This window comes from Kryptolebias marmoratus, linkage group LG21 (assembly GCF_001649575.2).
Source record: "Kryptolebias marmoratus isolate JLee-2015 linkage group LG21, ASM164957v2, whole genome shotgun sequence".
NCBI classification, from domain to species: domain Eukaryota; kingdom Metazoa; phylum Chordata; class Actinopteri; order Cyprinodontiformes; family Rivulidae; genus Kryptolebias; species Kryptolebias marmoratus.
In genome coordinates, this window is record NC_051450.1 from 15211213 (window position 1) to 15226321 (window position 15109).

At 43.6% G+C, this 15109-nt stretch overlaps 2 protein-coding genes across 3 annotated transcripts; one reads left to right on the top strand and one right to left on the bottom strand.

Moving 5' to 3' along the window:
• Positions 1-3607: 3607 nt before the first annotated feature.
• zic4 (zic family member 4) lies at positions 3608-9654 on the bottom strand. 2 transcript variants are annotated; one of them, XM_017406343.3, is made up of 3 exons: positions 8287-9654; positions 7543-8178; positions 3608-5608 (listed from the first exon to the last, which is right to left on the bottom strand). In XM_017406343.3, the coding sequence occupies exons 1-3, from the start codon at positions 8711-8713 to the stop codon at positions 5169-5171; spliced, it is 1503 nt and encodes a 500-aa protein (XP_017261832.1). In that variant the 5' UTR covers positions 8714-9654; the 3' UTR covers positions 3608-5168. The 2 variants fall into 2 exon arrangements, with proteins under 2 accessions (XP_017261832.1, XP_017261831.1); XM_017406342.3 differs by having other exon boundaries at positions 3609-5608; positions 7543-9654.
• A 2707-nt stretch (positions 9655-12361) lies between these two features.
• Positions 12362-15074, top strand: zic1 (zic family member 1 (odd-paired homolog, Drosophila)). The gene is made up of 3 exons (XM_017406776.3): positions 12362-13663; positions 14057-14220; positions 14652-15074. The coding sequence occupies exons 1-3, from the start codon at positions 12703-12705 to the stop codon at positions 14847-14849; spliced, it is 1323 nt and encodes a 440-aa protein (XP_017262265.1). The 5' UTR covers positions 12362-12702; the 3' UTR covers positions 14850-15074.
• The last annotated feature ends 35 nt before the right edge of the window (positions 15075-15109 follow it).

A 15109-nucleotide genomic window follows, 5' to 3' on the forward strand; every position in this document is an offset into this window, starting at 1 on the left:
ACAAAGACGTGTCAGAAAAAAGCAAAAAGTCTATGTCTTCATTAGCTCCATCTCCAAGGACCGTCGAACATTTCATTAGTGTGTAATTTATGAATGTTTGACAAATATTAAAGAGTATGTAAATACGAGAGGGGTAATGTCTTTCCTGCGGGAGGTGGCGAAATGACCCAAAGTCTTCCATAGCTGCTAGAGTGATCACAGGCATTATGTTCCTCCTCAAACTGTGCGTTTGCTTGTCTGTTTGGCGCACATTTCCCATCTGACGGGTGAAATAGTGCAGATAGAGCAATGATTCATAATGCTGGCAGCATTTGCATCTCCTAATACTCTGTGTTATGTTGATATATGATGATATACTGTCTCGTTCTCGTCGAGTGTATGAGCCGCACTTTTGCCATTATGGCTCCGGCTAAATCAGTGGGAGGGTTTTTGTGTCCTAAAACGGTTCATTTCCTTGTCTGTGAAGCACTTCCAGTTCATTGGCAGGAGGAAAAGTGTTATTTTTATTTTTATTTCAGCAGCACTGACTATTTTAACTTCTTGAGTTGGAGGTGTGTGTGTGGGAGGTGGGGGGGGGGAGATATGAGAATAAAGGCTGAAAATATCAGCTCTTATGCTCTGATTTTAAATTTTAGATTTGAAAGGATCGAAACAAAACGTTCAGAAGGACGAATTACCCTAACACAGTCCTAAAATGAAGATAAATTGAAGATATACTCATTTATTTTGAGTCAGATTAATCAGATTGGAACGGAAGCTGCAAGTTGGAATAATTTTTTTTGTTTGTTTTGTTTGGTTTTAATATAAAAATGCAAAAAATAACCTGAAGTTGTTTAACTCACTTTCAGATATACTCATCTACAATTGTCTTTTGTGTTAAATAAAAGTTGGGAAAAAACATCTAGTCTTGTTAAAAAAAAAGCCGCACAAAAAGCACCAGGAAGCAGAATCAGATTGCTGTTTACATTGCAGCTGTTCAATTCCCCTCCATATTTCCCCTTCCTCTTTACGCGCACATTTAGATCTATATGTTGTTGCAGCAACAAGTACCCCCCCTTCCTCCCTCCCTCCCTACCTCCCCTCCTTCCCTCCCTCTCTTCTTCTCGCGGGAATAATGGAAGTCATCACGGCTCCTGCTAACTAGATAGTCCTCAGTTCAGACTGGCGCACCGAAAATGAGAGATTTCACATCAAAAGAGAGCAAATAAGCGGCTCGCTGATTCACCCTCGCAGCTGCATTGAGAGCAAGGCCAACAGGCGTAGCGCCGGCTGAAAGGGAGCTGCTATTCAGGGTGCAGGTGTGAAGTATGTGGCACATTCTGCCATATAATGCGGAGGCTGTTAGAACTCCGCGTTCGAGCCTATATGGAGAAGGAGGGAGGGAGGCTGATTCACAGAAGTTCCTGAAATCAGTCTGTGGATGACGGTAATCTTAAAATCTGAGAAGATCGGGGGATGGGGGCAGAGGGAGAATCATTGAAATAGTTTTTTTTCTTTTCTTTTTTTTAGGTGACTTATGTTCATTTAGTCTGCTATTCACAAAAAATGAGAAAAAAAACTACTACCGCGGTGGTGAGTGTAGCCTCGATCCACGGCCTCACCTCTGCTTGCTCACCTCCCTTTTTTACGCGGAGTACAGTTAATTCAGCTTTAAAGGCCGTCATAAATCTTTATGACGGAAGCCCGCGCTGGCCAATATATCACAGCCATGTGATCGCGCAATCCCCCCTCGGAAACTTAACCTTGGATGGTATCAGAATGAAATATTCAATATTCGTGACAGGCTTTATGGTTGGAGTTAACTTCTGAGGGTGCACATAGTTTGCCTTTTGACCTCCCCTCATGCGCACTCAATCACACACAGTAAATAAAGTTTAAAGGGCACTTGCATAATATTATTAGTCAAAGGTTAAAAAAAAGCTGCAACGGTTCTTTTTGTGTATTAACCTATTTATTTAAACATCATCCATCATAATAGGTCAAGGATTTTATTTTGTCTGTCTCATTTTACTTCAATGCTTGGTCTGTTGGGCTTATTGCACCTGTCTCTTTTTTTTTTTTTTTTTTTCATTTCCATGCCAATTTCGGCCACTCCATTCCTGATAATTATGACCTGGTTGGAGTTGGAGGTGCTGATGGTTGGAGTTGGAGCGTGGGGAAGGCGTGGAGGACTGAGGAAGGGAGGGAGGGAGGGAGGGAATGGAGGGTTATAGCGAGCCTTTTACTCCGAGACTGCTAATCCCCCTATTAAAGGGGCTTTGTTCAATAATGCCGGACAGTTTCCGGAAGTCGGATTTACCGCCTCCATTATTTTACAAAGAAATGATATTTCACACTCAAATGAGCCTTATAAGGACGCAGCCGTGCTGGTGACAGGCTCTTGCAAGAAATGAAATAGATTCATTTTCTTTTTTTTTTTTTTTTGTAGCGCTTTGGAAAGTTCAAAATGCCCCCCCTCCTCCCTCCCTCCCATCTCCTCCTCCTCTTTCTCTTCTTTTTCTTCCTTTCTGTACACCACCTTTTGTGTATGTATTATGAATATGTATTTCCGGTCGTGGCTCCTTTGCCTCTCGAGTGGACAGGCATTTGTGCCGCGCGCTTCGCAGTTCAAGCGAGGGCTCCCACGCGCACACGCGCATAAACACACACACACCTGTTCTCGATTCTTGACCCTGAAGGTGTTTCCAGATGAGAGTTTTGTCACCACGTCGGCGGAGTTAGTGGCTGAAGATCCTAACTGTCACTCCCTGCACTTTAACATCTGCAGCAAATAATAATAATAATAAAATCATTTTTTATATTGTGCAAAGTTTTAGGTCTAACACCGACTTATGACTGGTTTTACACGTGCATAGAATGTTTTCGGAACGATTTTATTTGGTTTTTTTTTTGTTTCCATGTAAAGATGTATATATATTTTTATGAAAAATAGATATATTGAAAAATCCTTGACTGACAAAACAAACCCTCGTTTCACTTTTTTTCTTTGTTTTTTCTTGTCAAACATTGAACACCCCTTGTGTTTCTGCGTCCCAGTCCTTCGTGTCCCCTTTTTGCCGCCCGGAACTAGAAGTTTTGGGGCATCCCGACCAGACAGGGGCTGCAGCCGAATCGGTGACAAAAGGTTTTCCGTGTGATCAGCGTCGTTTGGACGACCCAGAAGAATCCCTGTGATATGAACTCCCGCTTCAAAGAAACCTTCAATTGAGAAACAACCTTTTAATTATCAGGAGGGTATTTTGTGTTTCTTCTTGCTTATGAGCTGAAACTGGTGTGAAAGGCATTTCTGAAAGTGTTTTTTTTTTCCTGACCTGGGTCTTTTTTTCCATTGAGCGAACTGTCTTGAACTCTTCAGCTTCAGCTGCGGTTTTTTTTCCCATTTCCCTCCCTCTTCAGCAGTCCCACGCCAGAGAGTAAAACATCTCAACCCCGCCAGAAATTTTCCAAATGGAGCACAGCTCTTTGCATATTTTTGCTCTCTTTTTTTCCAGCTACTTTATTTTACAGACTCAAAAAAAATCGATTTTTTTTAAACGTGGCATCAAGGTGGAAATTATTAATTCTCCTCTTTATTATTAAAAAAATGTGTTGTTATCTGTTAGGACGAGCTGCTTTTTTTCCTGTATAAAAACCTGAAATATGATTATGGTTGAGTTTCTCCTTTGAGCAGCTCGGGCCTCTTTGCAAAGCAAGTCCATTATGGTTTGGAACAACTGCGCTTTAAGCGGCACCTCCTTTGATTTTCGTAAAGTAAGCCTCGAGCAAAAGAATATATTTTTTCCTTCTTTATACTTCTCCGGTCTGCAGCATAAAGGACATAGATTACCGTTTCCTACCCCATGGGAAGCAAATATTACATTCTTTAGAGCGGGGCTTTTGAGTCCTCGGACTTGGCCCCATATCATTTGAGTTTGACTTGGCCATTGCTATAGAAATCTTAATTCACCGTGAGGATTCACCGTCGTGACGAAAAAATGGCTCTTTGTGCGAAATGCTCTTTGAAGTCTGGAATATTGTAGCCTTTAATCAAACTCTGCCCACGTCTGCATCAAACCGCAGCTCAGCTGAGTAAGTAAGATTTAACACAAGTGGAGCACAATGTACACAGCCCCCACCACCGCCAAAAAAATGAAAAAAAGCCTTTTAAGAAAATAAAATTAATACATGTGTGTTAGATTTTATTTCTGTTAACTTGGGAGTTTTACCTTAGGAGACGTTGGCTGATTTATAGGGCTAAACTGGAAAGAAAAAAAGATTTTATTCTTGTTTTTAATTTTCAAAAAAAAAAAAAATGGGGAAAAAGTTGCACAAATTCCTTCCAAATTAAACCTCCGTTGATCTTTTCACTTTCATACAAGATTTATTCAAAATACTCACAAATTACAAGGCAGTTCGGTACGCGTTCAGTGCCGCTCGATTTCAGATAAAACAAACAAACAAAACAAAATAAAAATTAAAACACTGACGACAATGATACAAAAATCACAAAAATTGCGTTTCTTTTTTTTCACTTTAATAAAACATTTAAAATTCACCGTCCTGTACCAAATATATTTATCAAACAGCTGGGGTTTGGCACAAATAAAGAGAGAAATTAAAACGTGTGTAAACATAAAGTGTTTTTTTGTACAAACAGCTGCAGCAAAGTGAGACAGATCCTTACAAAACATCAACACATCGAAAATTACAAATTTTTACAAATGTACAGCACTTTTTGCTCGAATTGAAACATGCACTTTGGTTCAATGATACAAAAACAAAAAAAATATCCCTCCGTGTCAGGTTGAAAAATAAATTAAAATTAAAGGGAGAAAAAAAATGCTCGAGTCAAACCTAGAATTTACAAAAAATAGAATAAATTTTGTACACCGTCATGCCTACATTAATGTACCACATTGTCTAATTACACGACTCTATCCACACACCGGGGTCGTCTTACAGGGCGGACTTACAGGCTCCGAGCCAAGCGTTTTGGAAAAGTCAGAATCTGCTTCTGCAAGTCTATAAAGTTTGCACATTTTCCTTCCAGTGCTGTTAAGTGGGTCTCTTGCCTCCGGGAGTCTGTTCGGTGGCTCATCGAAAGTAAAAGTGGACCAGCGGGGCCCGCACAGGAATACTTCTAGGCACCAAAAGCAAATTTAACAGTTTTCAGAAACGAGCGAGCTGGCTCAAAACGCGTCCCTCTGCTGTGGGTTCCTGTAAGGGGGCTCTTCTGCGGGGTCGGGCGTGGAGTGGCCGCTGGGTGGTGTTTGGGCGCCGCTGGCACCTGAGCTGTGGCACACGTACCACTCGCTTAAATTGGCCGGCTGGGAGGCCCCCACGGGCTCCGACAGCACCGAGGGGCCCCCGGGCTCCCGGCCCAAGTCCGAGGAGGGGGACACCAGGGAAGGGGTGGACGACTCGTAGCCCGAGCTGGGCGGAGGGGACTTGCAGTGCACCTTCATGTGCTTCCTCAGGGAGCTGGGGTGCGTGTAGGACTTGTCGCAGCCTCTCACTTTGCAGTTGTAGGGCTTGTCGCTGGTGTGCACGTGGGAGTGCTTTTTCCGGTCGCTGCTGTTGGCGAAGCGTCTGTCGCAGCCGTCGAACTCACATTTGAAGGGCTTCTCACCTGTTACCAGCCATGGAGACACAAGATGATACAAATCAGTGGACTGAAAGCTGAAAAGACGCATCTGATTATCATCCTAAAGCACAATAATAATGTATTTATACATGCATGCATCTGTGCATTCATTTCCCTGTGTCTATCACTGATTTTATGCATATTGAGCTCAAATCAGCAACTAACAGCTAATTATGTGACATGGGAATGTAGAAGGTTAAACATTTTTGTATATCCTGGTAAAATGCAGCACGTTTTTGTAAAACAAATTAAACATAATTTCATTGTTGAAAAAATTCCTGATGTTTGCCCGCTTGGAGAGACCCTGCCAAGAGTGCCAGTGTGGAGTAAACAGGAGGTCTGAACCCCTGCTGTTCCGGGCCTATATACCTGCGTAAAAACCCCACAAAGATGAAGGCACAGAGGCATGTTAGGCCTAAAACCAGCTGAAAACAAAGATGCACAGAAGTGTTGCAACTATCCGCCTCGCAGCCTGGCTGCTCTTAGGTCTTCAAATAGAAACTGGAGTCAATCGTATGTTTTAATAATAAGTATTTCTACCTGATTATATGACAAGGCAGAAAGAAAGAGAAAGAGGGAGGGAGAGTAGGGGGGGAAAAAAGACAATCTGAATAAATTACACGGAAATCATCCGCTGCTGATTTTTCTCCTCCGATTAAAGCTTTTGAGAATATGTAATTGCCTCCGTCTAATTACACTTGCGGGTTGAATATCAATTTGACCTTCAGCTGTTGGGTTGAGAGAGCCAATCAAGGATATTAGTGTTAGTACAAGAAAGCGTCGAGGAACAGACCCCAGGGGCAGCCCCCAGTCATAAGCACACTTTCGGCTAGGTTTTAAACATGATACCAAAAGACCAGGCCCCTCGGGAGTCAACACACAGAAATAATTTAACAGATTTGTACTTAGGTAATGTGAGCAAATTATATGAATAATACATATGGGGGAGAAGGGGGAGGGGTGCAGAAACGTAGCAGAAGGGAAGCACCATCCAGCCACTGATAATAATAATAATATTAATAAAGGACTGTAGTCACTGGATTAATTTACATGTCTGACTCGACATTTTGAGGCCCTTTTTTCCCCTCCTGGATCCGTCAGAAGCAGGCAGCCATGTTGGCCCATGAGATGTTTTTACTTTTAAATCAGTCAGTCAGCATGCAGGAATGCCAGCATCGCTCACAGATTACTAAATCATTTTGGCCCCGTCTGCACTTGTCAACTTGTTGCTTTGGCTACAAACACAAGGATCACGCCAACAAAAAATAAAAAAATAACATCAGACAGGAGAAAGAAAGAAATAGGAAAGAGTGAGGAGGAAGCAAAATGGTTGCAAATGGGTGCAAAAAAATCACCTGAAACGTTACTCAAATTAATATTGAATGAATAATCTATAAAGTGCTGAAACTCGTGGCAGTAAAATCAGAACTAAAAGCATCCTTGTGAGGATGCATGTCTCCAACTTTTGCCGCCCAGTCAGTCAGTCAGTCAGTCACAGTCAGTCAGGTTTGGCACTAACTAAGCTGCTTAGCCAAGACATGACGTGGGCCTCCGTCTTTGTGCTGTTGGTGTAAACAAGAGGTTGAACCGTCAAAACGCCTGAGTGAGCTGCGCCATAATCCTCCACAGCAAACCTCTGTGAAACTTGCGGGCAAAACCTTCCACAAACAGGTGGAAAGTAGCTGCTGCGTGCTGAGCGCAACCACCGGATAATTAGCATATATTCGAAGGCGTAAAATTAGAAAAATAAATAACATAAAAACTAAGTGAAATATTATTTAATTTGTGCTGAAATAACTCGTAAAGCTTGCTTTTGAATTTCATCATGCACGGTGAGAATTTTGCCAATTTATTGCACAGCATTTTTAGTCTTTTTTCCCCCGGTGTTTTCGTAAAAAAATAGATTTTTTTTTACTGACCTGTGTGCGTCCTTTTGTGAATCTTTAGATTCTCGGATCTTGCAAAGACTTTCCCACAGCCAGGGAAGGGGCATGGGAACGGTTTCTCCCCGGTGTGCACCCGAATGTGATTAACAAGTTTGTATTTGGCTTTAAACGGCTTGCCTTCCCTCGGACACTCTTCCCAGAAGCATATGTGGTTCGCCTGCTCGGGTCCTCCGACGTGCTCCACCGTCACATGCGTGACGAGCTCGTGCATGGTGCTGTAAGTTTTCGAGCAAAGTTTCTTGGGCGAGAGCTCCGGCTCCAGCCACTTGCAGATCAGCTCCTGCTTGATCGGCTGCCTCATGTAGCGGAAAAACGCGCCTGCTCCGTGGTGAGGGTGGTGGTGGTGGTGAGCGCCGAGATTCATGTTCAGATTCAGACCGCCGTAGCCGTGCAGGGGCGACGCGGAGAACGGATCAGCCCTGGAGCTTGCCACTTGACTCAAGTGATCAGACCGAACGTACATTTCTCCGGGTAGTCCTAACCTTATTTGTCCATTCAGCGCTTGGCCACCCGGTGATCCGCTGGAAGGCTGCTCGTGGTGAAGTCCGGAGAAGAGGGTGGTATGGTTCCCAGCGTCGGGGTGGTGACCATAGTGTCCGGGATAGCTACCTGTTGTTGAGACAAACATTCCGTGGTGAGAGGCTGGACCAGCAGTCTGGTCAGTGAGCACTGGCATGGCTTGAGCCGTCAGATCTCTCCGGATGAGGAAATCCCTACCTGCGGACAGAGCCTGGGCCGGGTGAGACATAGAATAAGGAACCGATGTCGCCTGAACCGGGCCAAAAGCTCCCGTTTGACTGGAGACCACTTCACTGTGGCCTGCCATATGATGATTGTGGTGGTGGTGATGGTGGTGGGGATAATGATGGGCTGGGCTGATTTTGAGGGCCGCGGAGTGCCCCATGTGTTCTGGCCCGAATGGACTCGGCCCCAGGCGGGGTTCCGCAGTAATCTCCCCAGGGTGCGAGTGAGCCATTGAGTGTGGATGGCTGCTGAACCCCGGGAAGCCTGTCACGCTCTGAGGGGTATGGTGGTGATGATGGTGATGGTGGTGAGCCCCTGCCAAGTCAACTAATCTCAGCGCCGTGTTCCGTTTGGAAAACGCAGGGTCCATCACGGGGCTTCCCAAAGCATCCACGCTCATTACTTCCTAATTTTAGAATAACTTGACAGCAGGCAAAATAATAATGATGATGACAAATATATTTTAATCGCAATGACAAATAAAGAAAAAAAACTTTATAAAGTTAAGTCTATCTGCAGACAACATGGAATCCCATTCGGTTGAGAGGCAGCAGCAGGACGCTTTGATACTGAATAGAGATTCATGGTAGGCGCTGCAGCCCGTGGAGCTAAACAATCACCCTGCGCTCTAATTGGTCAGAGCTCTGTGATTGACGTCACCAGTGACAGTTTCCAACGTGATAAAAAATGTCTTGGTGACAGCGAGAAGCCAGCGCGCATGCGCGCTCCTCAAGGCAACGCTGGAGAAAAAAAAACATAGTTGTCCAAAGGTTTTGTGTAGAATATAACTCTTAAAAAGTTGATTCAAATTTTTAACAGCGTCGTTTTTTTTCCCTTTGTGGAAGCGAACAAAAGCTGCGCCGCTATGAAAAGGCAACTACCCAGTTTTGATTCTGAGATTACAAAAACAGACTACCGCGCGAGAGTGTGCATATTGTCACTATAAAAGTTGGGTGGATCATAAATAATGCAGTGATATCTTCATTTTCCACTGCAACGTGTGCAGGAGCACTTTTACGCACAGAATTACGCATAGATTTACGCACGGAAACGATCGGCGGCAGCGGAGTGAAGGCTGTGTTAAGAACAAATCCGCCACGAGGAGTTTAAAACAGACCAGAATAAATGTGCGCTTTGATATTTACACAAGCAGCCGTTTGCCCTTTAGCGCGTTCAACGGAGCTGACTTCTCGCTCTGCGCAGTCGGATCCGCGTCTGTGTGTCTGTGTTGTGAATAAAGCGAGCCGCGGCCATTCTTTCTGCAGGAAGAAAAATGTAATGGACGGGACATGTTGTTATGATCGGGGTGGTTCTGCGTTAGACCCAGGACGGCAGCAGATGAGGGTCACAGGAGGTGGTGCCGTGGCAGAGTTAAGTTGAAAATAAAAAGCGAGTGTGTTGCTGTAAGTATCTGTTACTACAACTCATAATCGATTAAAAGGAGGTCTCAGTGATCGTTTTCTGATTTGGTTTAATGTTCAAAACAAAGATATGATCTGTGCAGAGTTTAAAACAGCCCTGTAGGATCTGTTCAAATGCCTGCTTGTTGTTTATGTTCACGTAGACTGGGATTTTTTTTGTTTTAGTACATATAAAGTAGCCGACAAACGTATCAAAAAGTGGAACAATGAAACGTTGAGTTATAAGTTACTTATAATCTTTACCTCGGCTGATTTTGTCTTCTGTAACCATCTTGCATTTTCCCTCCTAGAATTTCATAAAATATGTGAGGACATTTTAAGGATTTTGTCTTGTATGGTAAAAGTTTAATGGCTTAGATTTTTTTCTGAAATCCAAACCTTGTCATTCCTGTTTTTATTTTATTATTTTTTAAAGTTTTGACTAAACTTTAAGTTTAGGGAAAAAGTGAAAAACATTTAGAATTCTCATTTGGAAATTGTTTATATAAGTAGTACTTTCATTCTATTTATTTAAAGGTTTATAAGCGTTTGTAGACTTTTTTTATATGAAAGAGTCATGTCAGAGTTAGAAGGCTGCAAAACAAACTCATTGTCAAATCCACTCGTCAGAAGTTTTCTTAATTTGCTTACACTACTATTTTCTGTTGAGACATAAATAAAATATATAGTTGTGATGATGTGTCTTTCTCAGATGATAAATGAAATAAAGTACCCAAAAGGTATTATTTATTTTTATTTTTTATATTTTGCTTCTTTAACATGCAGATAACAGTAACACTAACCAAGAACTAGAGCTTTATTCATTTAGGTGTTTTCCATGAATTAACCCGTCACTATCACTGCTGACAGCATCATATCCAGCACGTTAGAAACTGAGTCAATGTTTGGAGAGGTAGCGGATCCCAAAGATGTTTATTAAAAGGCCTTCAAAGGCGCGAGGGTCCAACGAGGCGCGCAGCTGCAGAAATCAGATGCATCACAGCAGCGGTGTGTAACGCAAAACTTGGAAGTGCTATTTCTGGTCCAAGTGGTCTATATGCACTTACTCACTCACACTTGGAGACATGTAAGCGTGTGTGTATGTGGGTGTGGGTGTGTGTGTGTGGGATCATAAACTGAATCGCTGAGTGTTGCAGGGAACACTCATAAAACGTCAAATTTGCTGCTTTGGCTTGGTTGTTCACACTGCAAATCTTCAAAACGTGGTGAAAATAAAATTTTTCACATTATTATCTCGACACTGAACTAATATAAATGTATATATATATATATATATATATATATATATATATATATATATATATATATATATATATATATATATATATAAGTAATTAGGCTTTATGTGTAACATACCTTTGAAGCATTTTTTATGCTTAACTTCTCATTTCTTGGCACTCTTTTTTTTAAATTTAGCCTCACTTGTTGCTCGGTTGAGTGCGTGACCTGCGGTTCTGACGCTTGCATTTGTTATTAAATGTACCTTCATTACCGTCTCCCACCTGTTGAAAAAAACTCCCCCCAAATTTGGCAAAGCAGAACGGGACCTTAAACGTTGACGACGAAAAGACGAACCTCGCAAGGCTGATTGTAAGGTTGACAGCAACTAAACACTTTCCTCGACCTCCTTTGAGACTGGCTTGGTGAACGCAGTGCAGAAACTGGTAGACAAGAAGATTTTTTTTCCTTCAGTGTGCAATGTGGCTTTGAACTCAAAGCACCCGGAGTTTCCTGCAGAGAGCACCGCAAATCCCACTTGATAACTTCGACAACCCACAAGTTTTTTTTTTACGCACGGGTTATGTGCACCACTGGCCTGCGAAGAATGAGCACGTTACACGAGCATCAGCAGCCAGAACCGTGGTGGAGACATTAGGAAGTTAGGGGACTGGCCTGCATGTTTAAGGTAGAAGCTTGGAGAGCGTGGCCCAGCGGTTAGCGTGGAGCCCAGATGTTTAAGGGTGTGAGCTCCCATTGTGCTCAAGGGAGTCAGTCAAACAGAAAATAGAGGCAGACAACATATCAAGTAATAAAATGATTTGATAATAAAATGGATCTGCCAGGGGTGATAGAAACCACAAGATTCCACATTTTTTATAAAATCCTCCTGTACATACCTGCAAAGGTGATGATGCCCTGACAGCTGACAGTCCACCCTACACGCAGCCATATTTATATTTTATTTATTATTCTATTAATAAAATATTGACTTCGAGTCAGTTTGTCAGAGGGTTTAACTGCACAAAACAGTTACAAAAATGGGGCTCATATAAGAGGATGACAAAAACAATGTGCCACTATCGGTTTGTATACTTTCTGACAAAATGGCGTCACAAAAACAGCTTTTGGTTTGTTAGAAGTCGGGGCATTTTTACAGGTACCATCCTTTGTTTTGCTATTATTCAGCCGTTTAACTAAAGTCACAGTCAGCAGTCTGAAAATATCTGGGACTGATGATGTAAAGAGGAATAGAAGTGTGGGCCCTGCACGGCGGATTGTTATTTGTGCGCGTTGCCTGGAGAGGGGGCATAAAAGGGGGGCTCCGCCAATGAGAGCGCGGCTCCTGCGCCACGTGACCACCCCCCTCCTCTCCCATTCATCAGGGCTGGGACTGTGTGTTGTCTTTTCAATTCATTTATCTGCAGGAATGATTGCGACTATCAGTCTAGAGCTCACCGCCTGACTGAGGAGGTGAAAGTTGCGCCGCGGGAAGATAAACCGCAAAAAGACAATATTGCATGTATATATGCGCGGCTTTTTGCGTCGGATGAGCGGTGCGGGGGAATTCCTCGCGCTGGAGAAAAAGTAAACAGGAGGAGAGAGGGGAGAAAAAAAAAATCATTGGATTCGAGTTTGCTCAGTACCGGTGGGGTATACACAGAGACAGCAGCAGAGAGAGGGAGGAAGAATATCTGCGCGTGTTTTTTTCATTTCTGCTCTCAGTCGTCTCGACGAGTCTAGACTGAAGATGCTCCTGGACGCAGGACCGCAGTATCCCACCATAGGAGTCACTACTTTCGGCTCCTCGCGGCATCACTCAACAGGCGAAGTGGCAGAGAGAGAAGTGGCGCTGGGGATCAACCCGTTCGCGGATGGGATGGGCGCCTTCAAAATAAACCACAGCTCGCACGACATCGGCTCCGGACAGACGGCGTTTTCCTCCCAGGCTCCCGGATACGCAGCAGCCGCCTTGGGACACCACCACCATCCGACCCACGTCGGCTCCTACTCCACGGCGGCTTTCAATTCCACCAGGGACTTTCTGTTCAGAAACCGCGGGTTCGGGGATGCCGCCGGGGCGCAGCACAGTCTGTTCGCCTCCGGAAGTTTCGCAGGGCCACATGGACACTCGGATGCAGCGGGGCACCTGCTCTTCCCGGGGCTCCACGAGCAGGCGGCGAGCCACGCGTCGTCCAACGTGGTCAACAGCCAGATGCGGCTGGGCTTCTCGGGGGACATGTACGGCCGGGCCGACCAGTACGGCCACGTTACGAGCCCCCGATCCGACCACTACGCGTCCACCCAGCTGCACGGCTACGGCCCCATGAACATGAATATGGCCGCGCACCACGGAGCGGGGGCCTTCTTCCGATACATGCGACAGCCCATCAAACAGGAGCTCATCTGCAAGTGGATCGAGCCGGAGCAGCTGACCAACCCCAAGAAGTCGTGCAACAAAACTTTCAGCACAATGCACGAGCTGGTGACCCATCTGACGGTGGAGCATGTGGGGGGGCCCGAGCAGACCAACCACATCTGCTTCTGGGAGGACTGCTCCAGAGAAGGGAAGCCGTTCAAAGCCAAATACAAACTTGTGAATCATATCAGAGTGCACACCGGAGAGAAGCCCTTTCCGTGCCCGTTCCCCGGCTGTGGCAAAGTGTTTGCTCGATCGGAAAACCTAAAAATTCACAAAAGGACTCACACCGGTAAGAACCACAGAGACTGGCAGAATAAAACAAAACATTCCTACCCCCCACCCCCTTCCCCTGCAAAATAATTGCTGAGAATATCTCATCCCAAAAAATGTGCATGTGATCCGGGTGGAATATCCTCACTGACACGTGATTCAGAGCAGCAAATATTTTTATAAGCTTTTTTTAATTTTACATGAAAGTCTCTCGCTTTAGCATTTAAATTACTGAAATTTAATCTGTGAGTTTGGTTAATTATATACAGTGCAGGATTTGTGGAAAATTGTGTTTCAAGGAGCAAAAAGAAAGAAAAAATGGTTTACTGGTTCAATAATTTACGTGCATTATTATGGTCTGATATGAATGATATCAGTGTTGAATGCTGTGTTTGTTTCTTGCATTATTTAGGTGAGAAGCCTTTTAAGTGTGAGTTTGAAGGCTGCGACAGACGGTTTGCAAACAGCAGTGACCGCAAGAAACACATGCACGTGCACACGTCGGACAAGCCGTACCTCTGCAAAATGTGCGACAAGTCCTACACACACCCCAGCTCCCTCCGAAAACACATGAAGGTAAAAATACATTTTTAAAAAGAAAAAATCTCGTTTTTTATTTTCAATGTTAATTTTTTTTTCTGTCGAAATTTAGATTTATTTTTAAATGTTTACATTTTTTGTGAAAAATACGTTTTTTGTTTTTTTTCCATTCAACGGAAGTTAATTTGTTTTGACAATCCTTTTCTTTTCTCAAGCGTCAAATCAGATTAAGATCTTAATAGGACTAATCTGTTTTTTTTATTCTTTCTTTTTTGAGGAAGGGGAAGCGTCTTTGTTTAACATTTTTGCACATGTTTCAACTGGTTTATTTATTTTTGTTTTTTACTTTTTTGGTTTTCCATGAAATTCTTCTGCATTTCTACCTTGAAACCAACATCCTGTGCTGCAGATTTATATTTGCTTGGTTTGTTTTGACGCCTTTTTTCCCCCACTTCAACAATCTGCAGGTTCACGAATCCACCAACCCAGGATCGCAGCCTTCTCCAGCGGCCAGTTCAGGGTATGAGTCCTCCACGCCTCCCACCATCGTGTCCCCGTCCACAGAGAACCAGAGCAGCAGCTCCATATCACCAGCAGCCTCAGCAGTACACCACACAGCCAGCCACAGCACGCTGTCGTCAAATTTCAATGAATGGTACGTGTAAATATTTTTGAGAAAGGAAAAAAAAAAAAAAGAAAAACGAAAGAAAAGAGAAGGAGGGGTTGTGAGGCAAAAAGGAAAAAAAAGACTGCAGAATTTAAAGAGAATAAAAAGCTTGGACTTTCTGAGTCAGAAAGATGGACTGACAAATCATGGGAGGCCCAAACGATCAGATACAGACTGAGTTAAAGTCAGAATGCATGGACTAAAAAAAAAAAAAAAAAAAAAAGGGGGCACGGCCAATTTTACCCCCCCCCCCCCCCC

What these genes read in the sequence shown, in the direction of transcription:
- zic4 (XM_017406342.3), bottom strand. Translation starts at nt 8,713, where the DNA reads ATGAGCGTGGATGCTTTGGGAAGCCCCGTGATGGACCCTGCGTTTTCC. An exon ending in TCACAAAAGGACGCACACAG is followed by an intron (nt 5,609 to 7,542) that starts GTCAGTAAAAAA and finishes GGCTGGTAACAG; the next exon opens with GTGAGAAGCCCTTCAAATGT.
- zic1 (XM_017406776.3), top strand. Translation starts at nt 12,703, where the DNA reads ATGCTCCTGGACGCAGGACCGCAGTATCCCACCATAGGAGTCACTACT. An exon ending in TCACAAAAGGACTCACACCG is followed by an intron (nt 13,664 to 14,056) that starts GTAAGAACCACA and finishes TGCATTATTTAG; the next exon opens with GTGAGAAGCCTTTTAAGTGT. An exon ending in CCCTCCGAAAACACATGAAG is followed by an intron (nt 14,221 to 14,651) that starts GTAAAAATACAT and finishes AACAATCTGCAG; the next exon opens with GTTCACGAATCCACCAACCC.